Below are 15,326 nucleotides of genomic sequence, written 5' to 3'. Positions count from 1 at the left end.
AATCATAGGCCCATTAATGAGCTGAATTCCCATTATGTGCTCCCAGTGTTTGGAACTCGTTATGGAAACCAGAGAAGTGAACTGTTATCCCACTGTGTGATGACTTTCGATCTTGCAGGCTAGAAAGGGCCTCTTATGCAGCCCATCACCTACACTGAGCTGATCTTTTAATTTGGGGTTAACAGTGGAAATGTTATCATTTTCCTCATCAGCCTTGGGCTCAAGATAAGGAAAAGCATTCAACAGGATCGCCAATCTTGATTCCCAACCGGCAACATCGGTGTGAGTAGCATGTGTTGGGGGTGATTGTCTCTGCTGGCTGCTGTGTGTTCTATGCTGGGCCTGAGTGTCAACACAACATGCTCCCAGTCAAAGCAGAATGGTTCTTTTAAACCAACATCCTACAATAGATTGTTGTCTTGGGTAAAAAGGTGAGAAGAGAAAATAGGAAAAAAGAATATAGGGAGGACTAAATGCATACTTGAGTACTGGCTACCAGTCATACTTAACAAACCAGTGAAGAGAACGGAATGAATTGTGCAGAGAAGAGTATAATTCACAGTCAGTACTAACACACACATTTAGTCCTGGCAATCTATGATAAGTTTAATTTCCCTCATCTCAAAGTCATGCAACAAGTAACATCAAACATGAAACCCCTCTGTGGACATGTTATACATGGCAAATTCCTCAAGTAATACAGTGCAATGTTTGCAGTTAAATAATACTGCTGTTTCCACAGCCATGGGATTGAAAATATCCTTCACTAAAGAAGGTTTCTGCTGTAACATTGCTATGCCAAGTAGGTTACAATCAATAGTGGAAAATGTTTTGCTACTCTCTCTCTCTGGAACCATTTTAATTTCAATAGATGTGAATAGGGCTGTGGGGACTGTGACATTAATACATACTGGCATATAATAGTCATTTGAGAAAGGTGCTGGCTACATCATTGATCTATTATCTTAATATCAATATTTTGAATAATTTGGCTTTTGGTGATGTTGATGTGTGTTGAAATCTCCTACAGGTGGCAGTGTGTTAGATTTATCTTCATCCTCAGGAGTAAGACACAGCACCAGTGACAAAATGAAGATGTTTTGCACAATTTTTCAAATGCTCCAGTTTAGCTGAGGAGAAGTAAATAGGTAACATGATTACAACTTTGACTTTGATAAATAGGAGTAAAATGTAGTTCGATATCCTTGAGTATGTTAACTCCTTGCCACATTTGACAGCAAACTGCTAAATTTGTACCTTTCAGTTCAATAAACTTCAGTACTGAGTCACTCTGGATACTAATGAAATTATTGGATTGTAAAGCTAAATATGAATTGCAGTCTGATATAAGATTGTTTGGAGAATCAAGGTTGTAATCATTCATTGTTTGCCTAGTAATTACTTTTTGAAAACCCTAATATCCACGGTTTGGGAACACTATGACCTCTGCATTAAAATGGACTGGTTTAATTGTATTTTCTTCTAAAATTCATGTATAATTTAAGTACCTGATTTCATTGTATTTCATGTAATTTCATTGTACCTGAATACATTTTCAGCATAAAGGCTCTGATCATGCTTGTCTAATTCCACAGGGTGGGTCACATCATCTGTTTCCCAAGCACCAGACTCCCATAATGCCATCACTACTCCAAGCTCTTAATAGGACGGAGAAGATGTTTCATGTATGAATGCAAGAATCTCCTTGGGGGAAGAAAAGAGAACTTTCTCTCCACCTCCTGGGAAGACCTGGCCTGTGGTTGCTTAAAATGAGGCAAGGGGGGATGTACTGTGAGGCTCAGGTCTCTGTGGTGAGAGCTCATGGAGGGAAACGGTCAACATCCCAAACCATCCACTCACTCATGCCCTCAGGCGTCGCCTGGCGCATATGCAGTAGTCTGCATATCGCAAGACAAACTCTTAAACCACATCAGAACTGGAGTGAAAGCAAGTCATCCTCAATTTTGAGGGACTGCTTTGGAAAAAGATAATAAAGAGGAAATTTCTTAAATGACAATAGCCATTGTATACTAAATAATGAGCTTCCAGTAAAAGTGGTAGAGGCAGGTTCGGTATTGCCATTTAAAGTAAAATTGGATAGGTATATGGATAGGAAAGGAATGGAGGGTTATGGGCTGAGTGCGGGCCAGTGGGAATAGGTGAGTGTAAGCATTCGGCACGGACTAGGAGGGCTGAGATGGCCTGTTTCCGTGCTGTAATTATTATATGGTTATAAATAGATGAAATGATTCGTAATAGCACAATAATCCAACACTGGATACTGGAGTACACAATACACCAGGCAACGTGGAAGTAATTGTATCACTGCTTAGTATAAACTAAATTGGGGCTGAGTTGGAGATGGAGTTACCTTTAAGCCTAATCTAAAATTCTAATTTAATTCTGAAGAATAAATAATTGTGATGATGAGTGCCAACTAAAAGGGAAGAGATAGTAACTATGGAAATGCAGGTTGATTAATCTGTGATCAGGAGTGGGAAATATACATGAGACATTAATTTGAATGTAATCAGTATTCACCTAAATTCCATAAGCAATGGTTATTGTGGAATTGAAATTAGTGATGGGTTGTGACTTCTGAGTGTTCAGAGTTAAATAATTGAAAAACAAAATAGATGTTGCTTATGTGTATACAAAAAAGAGCATTGCAGAAATTGTACTTAAAGGAGGTTCAAGCCTGGTGTCAATAATTTCTGCTGTAATTAGAACCATTGAGTCTCAATGGGTTTATTATTCAATATCCACTGGATGCTATCAGAACGTATTTATCATCAAAATCGAATAACACCGACCTCTAAGACTGAGAGAAAGCGATTCAATCCATCGCTGCTTGCTAGGAGGAATTACCTTGAATACGAAGGATTCATTGAAAGTAGGATTTAGAGTCTTCTTCTGAACTTTTGTCTCGTATTTCTTCTTCTTATCTGGGAGCAGGAAGACTTTAACGTAAGGGTCAGATGTCCCACCTATGTCCAGCGCAGGGAGTTCAGCTGCCTGAATAATTCCCACTGTTAGCTGTAAAAATTGAAGCAAGTGTCAATCGTGATGTGATTACCATTACAGAGTGAAGGGGGGCAGAAGGCAAGTCTTTCAATGGGAACTTGGATGAACAGACGTAATTATTGTTCAGATTCACTTGGATAGTGTTCTGCTTTACGTATTAGTCAGCGTGCATTGTAAACAGCAGAGCATCTCTGCACAAGCATAAAAGGTTTCGCAGATGCTGGAGATCCAGAGTGACACCCACAAAATGCTGGAGGAATTCAACAGGTTGGGCAGCATCTATGGAGGGCAATAGGCAGTTGATGTTTCAGGCTGAGAACCTTCATCAGGAGGGTAGCATAGTCACGGGAAAGCCAATCAGTACAGCATTAGCAGCAAAGAAAAGGGAAATTGATAAAATAAGAATAAATGGTGAGAAAGGATATCACATTGTCATAATGGTCTCCATCTTAGAAATTTAACATGTTATTAGTTCCTTTTCTTGCAATACCAATGTAAAAGATCCAAAAATGGAGCAATACCTTCCTCTCTTCCAATTAAATATTAAGGTGTAAGAAGTCCATCTGCAATTCCTCACTCATTCCCATGAGGGGAGAAAACAATTGCCTCATGGCTTCACTAGATATGCAAGGTATTGTTATGTGTGAACTGACCTTGAGGTTTTGCAATGGAGGTCGCTGTATTGTCCCATTGAAGTGAGCAGGAGCCACTGGCTCTTTAATGAAGTGGGAATGTGGGGAATTTTAGATGCCTCTCTTCTGACACTAAGTGCCTTCAATGGGGCAAGCACAATTAAAAAAATGAATCTACAGAAATCATGCAAGGAGACAGATAGCGTAAGAAGTATACACAGATAAACTTGCCAAATTTCACAAGATTTTTTTACTCCTCAAGATATCAAAGTTACTGAACAAGGCTAAAATAAGACAATAGCAGGTTGTCAGTTTATCAGGAATACTTTCAATGTAACCAACTTTCTATTTATTTATTTACTGGGATCCAGTGAGTAGCTATGCCACCCAGCAATTCCCCAACTTAACCCGAGCCTAAACATAGGACAATTTACAATGATCAATTAATCTACCAACCAGTATATCTTTGGGCTGTGGGAGGAAAACCACACGGTCACAGGGAGAACCTACAAGCTCCTTATAGGCATCAGCAGGAATTGAACCTGGGTCACCGGTACTGTAACTTAACCTGTTATTCATTTGACAATGTCATAAAAATGGTTCCATTACCTTTGCAGGGCGAATGACATTTCATGCATTACATGGGTAAATCTCAGCAACAGCAGCGAATGGAGCTGGAATGCTGTGGGTATATTGATTCCTGCACAGTGCATATCCTTAATGACTGTGAATGAGCCATTTTTCTCCCTTTAAACTAATTCCAAATCACATCTTATTGTACTGTAGCCAAGACTGCAGGCAAATCACAAGGGATTATTGGAAAATAATATTGTGGCATCTAATCATTCATTTAACTTGGATATTTACACCTAAATTACTGGTTTGATGGTCCCAAGTGGATGTATTTTGCTCTTCCTTCATGTAAAAGTATTGATGAAATACATCAAAACTCTGCACCAGCTGCAATTTCCCCCCAAATAGATTATTCCCCTCAGCAACCTGCATTGAAAAACACTTGAGAGAAGTTAAATTGGACAGCTCCAGAAAACAGACTATTTGCTCATTAAAACCATTCCTTTTGCAGCCAGCACTAATTAGCTTATTGCTTCAGCAGGGATAAATGTCACACAGGACCAGCACCTACTGTACTAGCCTGTGTGAAAACCAGCCTGTAATGTTTAAAGTTGGGTGCATCTGTACATATTCTGGAATTTTTATCAACCTTACCACCATTCAATTTTTTCACAATGTGGGTGAGAGCAGATTTGATCTGCATGCAGTATCAACAGGCTTCATCAACGCTGATTGAGAGCAAAATAGGTCTACTTTGGATAATACACAAAAGGGATCAGGCACCAGTAATTTTGGTGCAGAAAGAAGATTCATGCCACAGTATTCTGAGGATACACTGGAGACCCTGTTGCAGGAGTCAAAGGAAGAATAATTTCCTTTTTCCGCTGGAGGACAGGAGGAGGGAAGTGAGCTGTGATAGAGCATGCGTCCAGTCGCTAAGACCAGGATGTTGTGCTGCAGAAGTTCAACGACCTCATTCGTGGTTAAAGATACTTGAATGCACCTATTAATGCTGCATCATAACATGAGCCCTAAGGACCTGCTTGGTTTATCAGCACTGCTCACTTTCCCTCTGAGCTTGTTATAAGATGGTGATTGCTTGTAGTACAGTTGCTAAGCACAATACTGATACCAATTAGAAGTTTGAAGAATGGCTGGATCATTCCATCAATTGGCAGGTGTTACTGGTTTGCTAGCGCTGTCGAACTAGAGCTTGGGTCCTGTACAGCCACTCTCCTCCCCTTTATAAACTTGCACATAAATGCCGGCTGGGGGTACCCCAACTGGTGCTACCTAACCAACTGCCAGTCAGGATTTCCAGATATCGTTCTCACGCAGCAGTGCACTCTCACGCAAATAAAGCTGTTGCAACCTCAGCTTGTATATGTGGCCAGCTCTTTTACTGTTGCCCAGACACATTTCAACAAGTACCCCGATTAACTTTCATGAAAAGTGATGCACATTGGGAGACGGGGCAGATTGAAGGCAGTCAGTAAGAATAACCACATCGCTTTACATCCTAGGAGGAGGCAATAAGATCATTTAATCAAACAGCACAGAAATACCTCCTTAGGCCCAACTTGCTCACACTAACCATGATCCCCATGTAAACCAATCCGTTTGTTTGCTAAACCTTTCCTTGTTCATGTACCTGTTTGTCTTTTAAATGCTGTTATTGTGCCTTAACCCTTTCTTTGGTAGCTCATATGTGAAGAAGCTGCCCTCCAGGTTCCTATTAAAACTTTCTTCTCTCACCTTAAAGCTATGCCCTCTAGATTTTGACTATCTAACCCTGCCAATAAGACTACATGCATTCACAATATTTACTGTATGCCCCTCCAGATTTTATACACCTCTATATGGTCACTTCTTAATCTCATACGCTTCAAGAAAAAAAGTTCTAGCCTGCCCAAGCTCACTCTATATTAGAGCACCTTTAACCCAGGCAACATCCATGTAAATCTCCACTGCACTCTTTCCAGCTTAATGGCATTTCTCTGATCGAAACTCAACGCATTTCCCTAAATAAGGCCTCACCAACAGCTTGTACAATTGCAATACAACATTCGAATGTCTATATACAATATCTTGACTGATAAAGCCACACGCCAAAAGCTGCCTTCTGCCTTCATCACTTACAGGGAATATATACTTATAACTCCTAGGTTCCTGTGGTTTACAACACTTCCCAAGGCCTTATCATTTACCGTGACCGTCCTGCACTGGTTTGCATTCCCAAGATGCAAAGCAATTGCTGTCATCATTGCAGACACCTTTATGGAACTGATAGCCAGGTGCAGTGTTCAGTCCTCAGGAAGACATCCGCATTGAGAAGTTCACACAGTGGAAATGTCCTAATGCTCCTACTGCAGCCAGCTGGAAGCCTACTCCAGTACCAGCACCATGTGCTATTTTTCACATTCGCTGTGCATTCTTCCATGCAGTAATCCTTTGGAATATTTACTGATTCACTCAAACCTGAGAGCAACTATCAAAGGCAAAATCCTTTGCAGCTGGCCAGCTTCTTCCTGCAGACTAGACAGGTAGACAGAAGGTAAATGTTAATTTGTAACAAGAACTGTTACTAATCACTGATTTACCTAGAGGCGGCTGTTGACCGATTAACTAGCTCTGGTTGGGGTACTTCCAACTGCTACTTCTGTGCTCAATTTTGTAAGCTTCATGAGCAGGGAGTAGCTGGGGCACCAATGTCCAATTTGACAGTTCAAAGGTTCAAATGTTCATCTTATTATCAAGGTATGTATGCCGAATGCGATTCTAAATGTTGTCTCTTCTCCAGGTAGCCATAGAATGCAGAAAACCATATAATTTCTTGAAAGAAAGATATCAACACCCCCCCCCACACAAAAAGAAAAACAAAAGTTTTCAAACGCCAAACACCCCGACCCCTCCCTCGTACAAAAACTGATAGATCTCCCAAACCCCCGTAACAAGAAAGAAAGGGCGAGAACACGATAAAAAATATAAAACTGAAAGAGGAAAATATGAACTACCGTTAGCTTGAACTACAGTCCAATCCTTGAATCCTCAGAATTTTGACAGCATCTCCAAGAGCATCGAGACCCCTCTGACAAAATCAGGATTGCATGTCAATCGACATAATGACCCTGCCACTCTTTAAACTTATAACAGGTCTCAGTATTGTGTTTACCCACACTTAGCCACATGGTAGCCTGTACAACTGCACCGCGAGCAATCACCATCATGGAGCAAGTTCAGTGGGCATTCGTGTTGGCTTCCTGTCACATCTAGCAAGATGTAGTGGAAAGTTTGTCGTGCATACTGTTCATACAGATCAAATCATTACACAGTGTATTGAGTTAGGATAAGGTAAAACAATAACGCTGCAGGATAAAGTGTAAAAAGCTATTGAAAAATGCAGTGCAGGTAAATGTTAAATTGCAAGGTCATAACGAGGTAGATTGTGAGGTCGAGGGACCATCTTATTCAAGACATCTGTTTCAAGAGTCTGGTGACACTGGGAGAGAAGCTGTTCTTCAAAGCTCAAAGAAAGATTTCTTATCGGGGTACAAACATGTCACCACATACAACCCTGAGATTCCTTTTCCTGCGGGCTTACTTAGCAAATCTATGGGAACATGACTGTAAACAGGATCAATGAACAACAAACTGTGCAAATGCGAATATACGCACGATAAATAGCAATAAATAATGAGAATGTGAAATAACAAGATAAAGAGTCCTTAAAGCGAGACCATCAGGTTGTGGGAACACCAGAAATGGAATGAGAGTAGTTATCCCCTTTTGTTCAAGACCCCTGTGGCTGGGGGGGCGGGGGTAGTAACTGTTCTTGAACCTGTTGGTGTGAGTCCTGAGGCACTTGTACCTTCTACCTGATGGCAGCAGTGAGAAAAGAGCATGGTCTGGGTGGTGGGGATCTTTGATGATGAATGCTGCTTTTCTATGGAAATATTTCATGTAGATGTGCTCAATAGTTGGAAGGATTTTACCTGTGATATATTGGGCTGATTCCACTACCTTTTATAGGATTTTCCACTGAAAGGCATTGGTGTTCCCTTACCAGGCCAGAATGCAACTAGTCAGTACACTTTCCACCACATATCTGTGGTAGTTTGTCAAGGTTTTTGATGACATGCCGAATCTATTCCTGAGGAAGTTGAGGCGCAGGACAGGTCCCCTGAGATAGAGATGTCAGAAATTTAAAGTTACTGACCCTATCTGCCTCTGATTTTCCGATGAGTTCATGGACCTCTGGTTTCCCTCTCCTGAAGCCTACAATCAATTCCATGATCTTGTTGACATTGTTTGAGAGGTGTAAATCATACATCCCTGTGGTGCTTCTGTGCTGACAAAGATTGTGGAGGTACATTGAGTCTGATGGTACATCCTTACAGGTTTTTGTATCCTCTCATACTGGGAGAAGTGAGAAAACCTGGGGTGTGTGGATCTTTGATTATGCCAGCTGCTTTGCTGAGGGAGCAAGAAGAAAGGATAGAGTCCACAGAGGGGTGGCTGGTTCCCATGATGTGTTGTGTCCTCGACTCTCTGCAGTCTCTTACAGCCATGCACAAAGCAGCTGTCATAGCCTTTAATGGACAAACACTACGGTGTGTATCTCATTAATAAGTCATCTCATACCATCACATAATAGAAAAAGATTAATATTGAGCATGAAAAAAAACTAAATTTCAGGTGACGTGTTGTGCCAAAAAACTGTTGAAAGGAAAAAATAAGCACATTCATTTTTGAAGGCAGATGATAATGAAAAGATGGAAGAATTGCAAAATACAATTCATGCAACATCAGTAAGTCAAAGAATTGATTGTAACTTCGGAATGGGTAAGATGAGAGCACACGTACCCTCCTCATTGAGGGATCAGTAGTGGAAAGAGAGAACAATTTCAAGTTCCTGGGTATCAGTATCTCTGAGGGGCTATCCTGGCCCCAACGTATCGATGCAGTTACAAAGAAGGCGCAATCCTGGCTATATTTCACCAGTACGAGAGGATTTGGTACGTCACCAAAGACACTGTCAGATTTGTACAGACGTACAGTGGAGAGCATTCTAACCTGCTCCATTACTGTCTGGCATGTGGGGTGGGGGTGGGGCACTGCACAGGACTGATATTAGATGCAGAAATTATAAACTCAGCCAGCTCAATCATGGGCACTAGACTCCCCAGCATCCAGGACATCTTTAAAGAGCGGTGCCTTAGAAAGGCGGCATCCTTCATTAAGGACGCCCATCACCCAGGATATGCCCCCTTCTCTTTGCTACCACCAGGAAGGAGGTGCAGGAGCCTGAAGGCACATGCTCAATGATTCAGGAACTGCTTCTTCCCCTTGGCCATCAGATTTCTGAATGGACCCATGAACACTACCTCACTACTTTTTTTTGCATTATTTATTTAATTCAACTACTTAGTATATATGGATGTATAATGTGTTTATCTATGTGCACATACACATTAATTCAGTTTTAAAAAAATGTCATGTATTGCAATGTGCTGGTGCTGCATATCAACAAATTTCATGATGCATGCTGGTGATATTAAACCTGATTCTGATACAGATTTAGAGTAAGGATCTTGGTGAATAAAAGGTTAACTATCAGTGGTTGAATAAACACAAATTAGGATAACAATGGAAGAATAGAGCACATAAGCAGAATTCAAGGTTGAGGCCAAAGGCACGACTTTGTTGTGATATTTAGTTTTGGAGCATTGGGTTTATTTAATGACATTTCAGCTTCATAATGCAATGCAAATATCATTATACCCAATAATAGGATGGAATACAATTTAGGTTGTAAACTGCAGCTCTCCCACTAAGAAGTAAAATGACACATGTAAATTTTATCATTTCTAACATGCTGAGTGTTGGTACCAATGTAGTCTTAGAATGCCACCCTACTGGCATATAGGCGAGACGAAATCTGCCAAGTATGCCAAAGAGCTGTGGTAAGTCTTCAAGTATTTTCAGAAAACATGAAGTAAAGAGCTGCTTCTTAATTTGTCTTTGAGTAAGATTTTCTGGTGTTATGTGCTTATAATATTGAGTTCACACGTTGTACAATATCAAGAGAAAGCTGATTATTTTTAAATGAACCTTTTTGCAGAGATCATGCTGTGCACTGAACATTCTTAATTTCATAGCTTGGAAGAGCACAGCAATTCCAGTGCTAAATGCAACACTGAAACGGGCAGAATTGATGCAATGTAATTTTTTGCGCAGTTTTGATTTTCCTTCAATAAACTAGGCATCTTATTGCTTCTGCAGGAGGTTTCAGTGGACACAAAATTATTCTCTGGTACAAGACTGAGCCACACGGAGCAGATGAGCACAGTCAGGCAAAAGGTTCAGGTGACTTGGCCATAGCATCTATTGTAATGGAAGGAAGACCAGTTCTGGTTTCTGACCCCTCCTGGGCAATCCTTGTCAGTGAACATCAGGAGGGAAGTTTTCATTGTGAGGTTGATTGGAGGAGCAAACTGGCTTCTCTCCTATTTCTCCAACCCATTGAAGAGCAGGTTATCATTGCATCAAACTGTCAGTACTGTGAGCTTGTCCATTGTTGCTTAATGGTTCAGACCTAGTTTAATATTGAGCAGTATATGCAATTCTAGATGTTAATATTAAGCAGTAAAAGTAGGCTGACATAGTGTAGGAGATTTGGTTGATATGGCAAATAATGGTCCGGAGGGGCAGTAAACTTGGTTTTAATTTTGGAGACCATGGAAGGGCTGCTTCTCCAGCTTTTACAAACATGATTTCCATATGACCACTTCTCCGGTTTCCAGCTGGGTACAGGTATCGATTATAACCAATGTATTGATGACAATCTCTGCCATCTTTGAAGGAGATATTGGAGTTTCTCATTGAAACATTGGTTATTATCTATACCTGTACCTAGCAGGAAGCCCAAAATCAGTTTATTCGTCATATATGTTGGAAATGCACTAGATCCTTTTTCATGATTTCCATATTTTAATTTTGGCCCTTTTGTGTCCAATAAGGCTTGACAGAGTAGAAAATCCACAATGAATGCTCCCTATTCTAGGCTTCTAAAGTGTGACCTGGTTCCAAAGTGCCTTATGGGAGCCCGATTTACAGGGATTAACGTCATTTTTCCCCTCATTTGATTGGTTACTTTGGTTGTTCATTGGAAACCCCCAAGAAAAAGTGGAAATAGGATTAGAACAAGGAGGCAGCTTCATTTCAATTCCATTATCACCTTGTTCTACGGGGTGAAGAAGGTTAAACTCCAACAACCAGCCTCCTCAAATGACGAGGTGGACACAGCTGTGATAGTCTGTGTGGTTAAATAAGCTAACAGAATCTTGATCTTAGAAAGAATTTCATTTAACCAAAGTAATAAAAATCAATCCAGTCACATTGTCCTGACTGCAATAGGGACCTACACATTTCAGAGAAAACAGAAATTTGGAATAAAAGAATGGAATCATGTGTTTTTATTATACCATCAATAATCTGATTGACTGTACTATTTAGGACTAAATGCTTGCCACTTATTAGTGTAGCATAACAAAATGTATTATTATATTGTATGTTAGAACTAAAATTATTTGGCATAGAGCTAAATATTTAAAGCATTTAGTTATTGAAATATCATCTACATCTTTACATCCAGTAACTAACAGCAATTGCCCTTCTAACACTATCCAGAGGATTCTGTCCTTTTTACTTTAGTTTGATTTTAGTTAGGATCAGGTTAGGTCCAGTTCAGAAGTATACTGTGAAACACCATCTTAAGGCTTTATTGAGAGTCATCACAGTAAAGTGCCTTATAAGAGACTTGATTGAACTTAATTCCAATGGCCACTATGATGATGTGGTGAACTACATATACCTGTCTGGACATGCCCCCCCCCCCCCGCTGACTGCTCCTGTGACTCCTCCCACAGACCCCCGGTATAAAGACGATTGGAGCCACAGACCCTTCCTCAGTCTCCAGGATGTTGTATGATGGTCACTTCTTCCAGCCAATAAAAGCCTACCTTAACCCACGTCTCAGAGTTATTGATGGTGCATCAGATGAGGTTATGCCATTGATGATTATGGGGTGCAAATTGTCCTTTGCTGGATGCTCGAGATGCATCATGTACTAAGTGTGTTCAACTGCGCTTCCTTGAAGTCAATGAAGGCACTCTGATATCAGCTTATCAAATTGAAATTTTAATATTTAAATTAAAGCCAAAAATAAGATGGAGGTTAAAGCTGCCATAGGACTTTCATAGCATGTTAATTTAGAGTCAAAAGTTACGAGGCATGGAAATAGGTCCTCTGACCCACTCAGCCAAGGCAAACAAGATGCCTGAGGTATTCCTACCTGCCTGCATTTGGCCCATATCACTCTAAACCTTTCTAAGTCATGTACCTGCCTTTTAAGCATTGTAATAGTACTGTCTTCCTCTGGCAGCCCATTGTTCTTTTGTGTGAAAACCTTGCCACTTTAATCCCCTGATATTCTCTAGTTTTAGACTCTCCTACCTTGGGAAAAAGGTAGTGACCATGCAATCTATCTAGGCCCCATTTAATTTAATACACTTCTACTAGACCTCCCTTGTTCCGGGTTAACAGGCTTAATCTATCCAGTCTCTCTTTGTAGCTTAAACTCTCTAATCCTGGCAAGATTCTTGTGCGTCTTTTCTGTACCTTAGATTACTTAATGTTACTATTAGTTTGCCATTAGGGAAACAAGAAAATATGCTCACCATCCCACTCCAATCCAATTCTAGGGAAGCAGATAAGAATTTGTGAAGACTAGCTTGTGTGAAGTTATTTTGAGGTGATCATTGGTATGGCATATAGGGAAGTGCCTGCCAATATTTGTATAAAGATTAGCTTTCCTTGTCACATGTATAGCAAACGTTGAAACACAGTGAAATGTGCCTTTTGCATCAAATCAGATCAGCATGCGTTGTGCTGGGGCCGTCTGCAAGTGTGGTCACGCTTCTGTCACCAACATAGCGTTCCCATGAGTCACTGACCCTGCAGGGTATGTTTGGAATGTGTGAAGTAAATGGGACACCCTGAGGGGACCCATCCTGTCACAAGGAAAACACGCAAACTGCCTATGGGCAGCAACGGGAACTGAACACCAATCATTTATTGCTAGCTGGCTTTGTAAAATAATGAGCTAAGCCTACACCTGCTTGCCACCCATATGGACTCCCATGATATGTTCTGTAGTGGATGGTAGTACTAGAATGAAAAGCACAGAATTGGTAGTAACCCTGTGGCATAGCCAGTGGTATTTTGGAGAGCAGAGGGTAAAAAGTACTCTTTCTGATTGGAGAGCATTGGTACTCTCACAACTAGAATTAACAGCTCAGCCTTCCAACAGGAAGGAAGAGCAAGTTGTATACCTAACTTTTCAGTTGGTATCAAGTCTGGAGGCAGATTAAGATTTACAGATCAAAGCACTAAGTTCCAAAGGAATATAAACTCTGAAAGACATGGTTCAATGTAAGGAAATAAAGTTGGACATGTTTTACCACTTAGACAGATCACTTGCTAAATATTGCTTTCAGATTTGGGCAACAAGTCTCAGGAAGGATACATTGGAAATACATGAAATGCAGGAACCCCACCCCCAGGCCACGCTTTCTTCTTGCTGTTGCCATCAGGAAGAAGGTACAGGAGCCTTAGGGTTTACACCACCAGGTTCAAGAACAGTTATTACCCCTCAGCCATCAGGGTTTTGAACCAAAGGTGGATAACTTCACTGAACTTGACTTGCCCTGCATTGAAATCTTCCCACAATCTGTGGACTTACCTTCAAGGGCTTTTCATCTCATGTTCTTGATATTTATTATTATTATTTCTTTCTTTTTATATTTGCATAGTTTGTTGTCTTTTGCACAATGAAAAACGTCCACATTGGTGTGGTCTTTTATTGGTTCTGTTACGGTTATTATTCTATTATGGATTTATTGCATATGCCCACAGGTTCTCAGAGTTGTATATGGTAATATATATGTACAGTACTTTGATAATGAATTTTTGTTTTTGAACTTTGGTTTTGGACACAGTATAATGTGGTTTCAGTAGAATTATACTTCTGATTTAAGGGATAACTTGTAATTTTCATTAAGATGAGTTGGTTATATTACCTTGGGTTTAGAAGATTAAGCATTGGGATAATCAAGATGTGTACTTTGTTTAATTGCAGCAGGAAGAAACAATATTCTTCAGTGAAGGAAAGTAGAAAACTAGAACCCAATCAACAGGTAGAACTGGGACTACATATTTTATTTGCACCATTATGTTCCTGGTAATGCTCAATACCCTTCGAATGATTGTGTCATCCAGTTGTTGTGACACGTCTGGTGTGGTGGTGTAGTGGGTAGTCCCTGTCACTCTCACTTTCAGCTTCCACACTGCTAGCTAGATGAATGTGTCTCTCCCTGCCAGTACACAGCCTCTCCAACAGCAAGACTCATGTAGTGTCTCCTCACTGACGACACACAGAAACTGAACACCTTCAGACTCAGACTGAACTGCAGAGGACGGGGAGGAGGTCTGGCCCATGCACATGTAGGCCACAGGCCCACCAGTGTGTGGACACGCCTTGGTGCTCATGAACCAGATCCCCAGCTATGAGTAAATAGATCCACTGCTTTGTGGGCAGCCTTGAGAGATACGAAGGCTACGGGAGTAAACCCTGACAGAAAATCTGGAGTGGAGGCCCTAAGGCGACTGGACGTCACTGAACATCCTGGCTCCTGCAGCCAAGCTGGTGCCAAACGTATTGCTTCATAAGCTTTCCTTTGGACTACTTGTGGTGACGTCCCCGGGCTAATGGCCAGGTGGAGCGGGAGAATGCCACAGTGTGGAAGGCCACACTTTTAGCCCTTAAGTCAAAAGGGTTGCCGGTCTCTCGATGGCAGGTGGTCCTCCCTGAGGCACTGCACTCTATCCGCTCTCTGTTATGTACGTCCACCAATGCCAGCCCTCATGAACGCCTATTCTCTTTTCCCAGGAAGTCTGTCACTGGGACCACCCTACCAGTTTGGCTGACGTCCCCGGGGCCAGTGCTGCTCCGGAAACATGTGAGGAGCAATAAATACT

At 41.1% G+C, this 15,326-nt stretch overlaps 1 protein-coding gene across 2 annotated transcripts in view; it reads right to left on the bottom strand.

Annotated features, from left to right (window-relative positions):
* LOC132381301 (synaptotagmin-B) overlaps positions 1-15,326 on the bottom strand; it is a 113,936-nt gene that overhangs the window by 78,558 nt on the left and 20,052 nt on the right. For both annotated transcript variants that reach the window (XM_059950681.1, XM_059950680.1), the window contains exon 5: positions 2,869-3,036. In XM_059950681.1, the coding sequence (XP_059806664.1) occupies positions 2,869-3,036 (168 nt within the window). The remainder of the gene's footprint in view (positions 1-2,868; positions 3,037-15,326) is intronic.

This window comes from Hypanus sabinus, chromosome 25 (genome assembly GCF_030144855.1).
Source record: "Hypanus sabinus isolate sHypSab1 chromosome 25, sHypSab1.hap1, whole genome shotgun sequence".
NCBI classification, from domain to species: Eukaryota; Metazoa; Chordata; class Chondrichthyes; order Myliobatiformes; family Dasyatidae; genus Hypanus; species Hypanus sabinus.
Note: the sequence above shows the minus strand (reverse complement) of the source record. Positions and strands in the feature narration are given on the sequence as shown.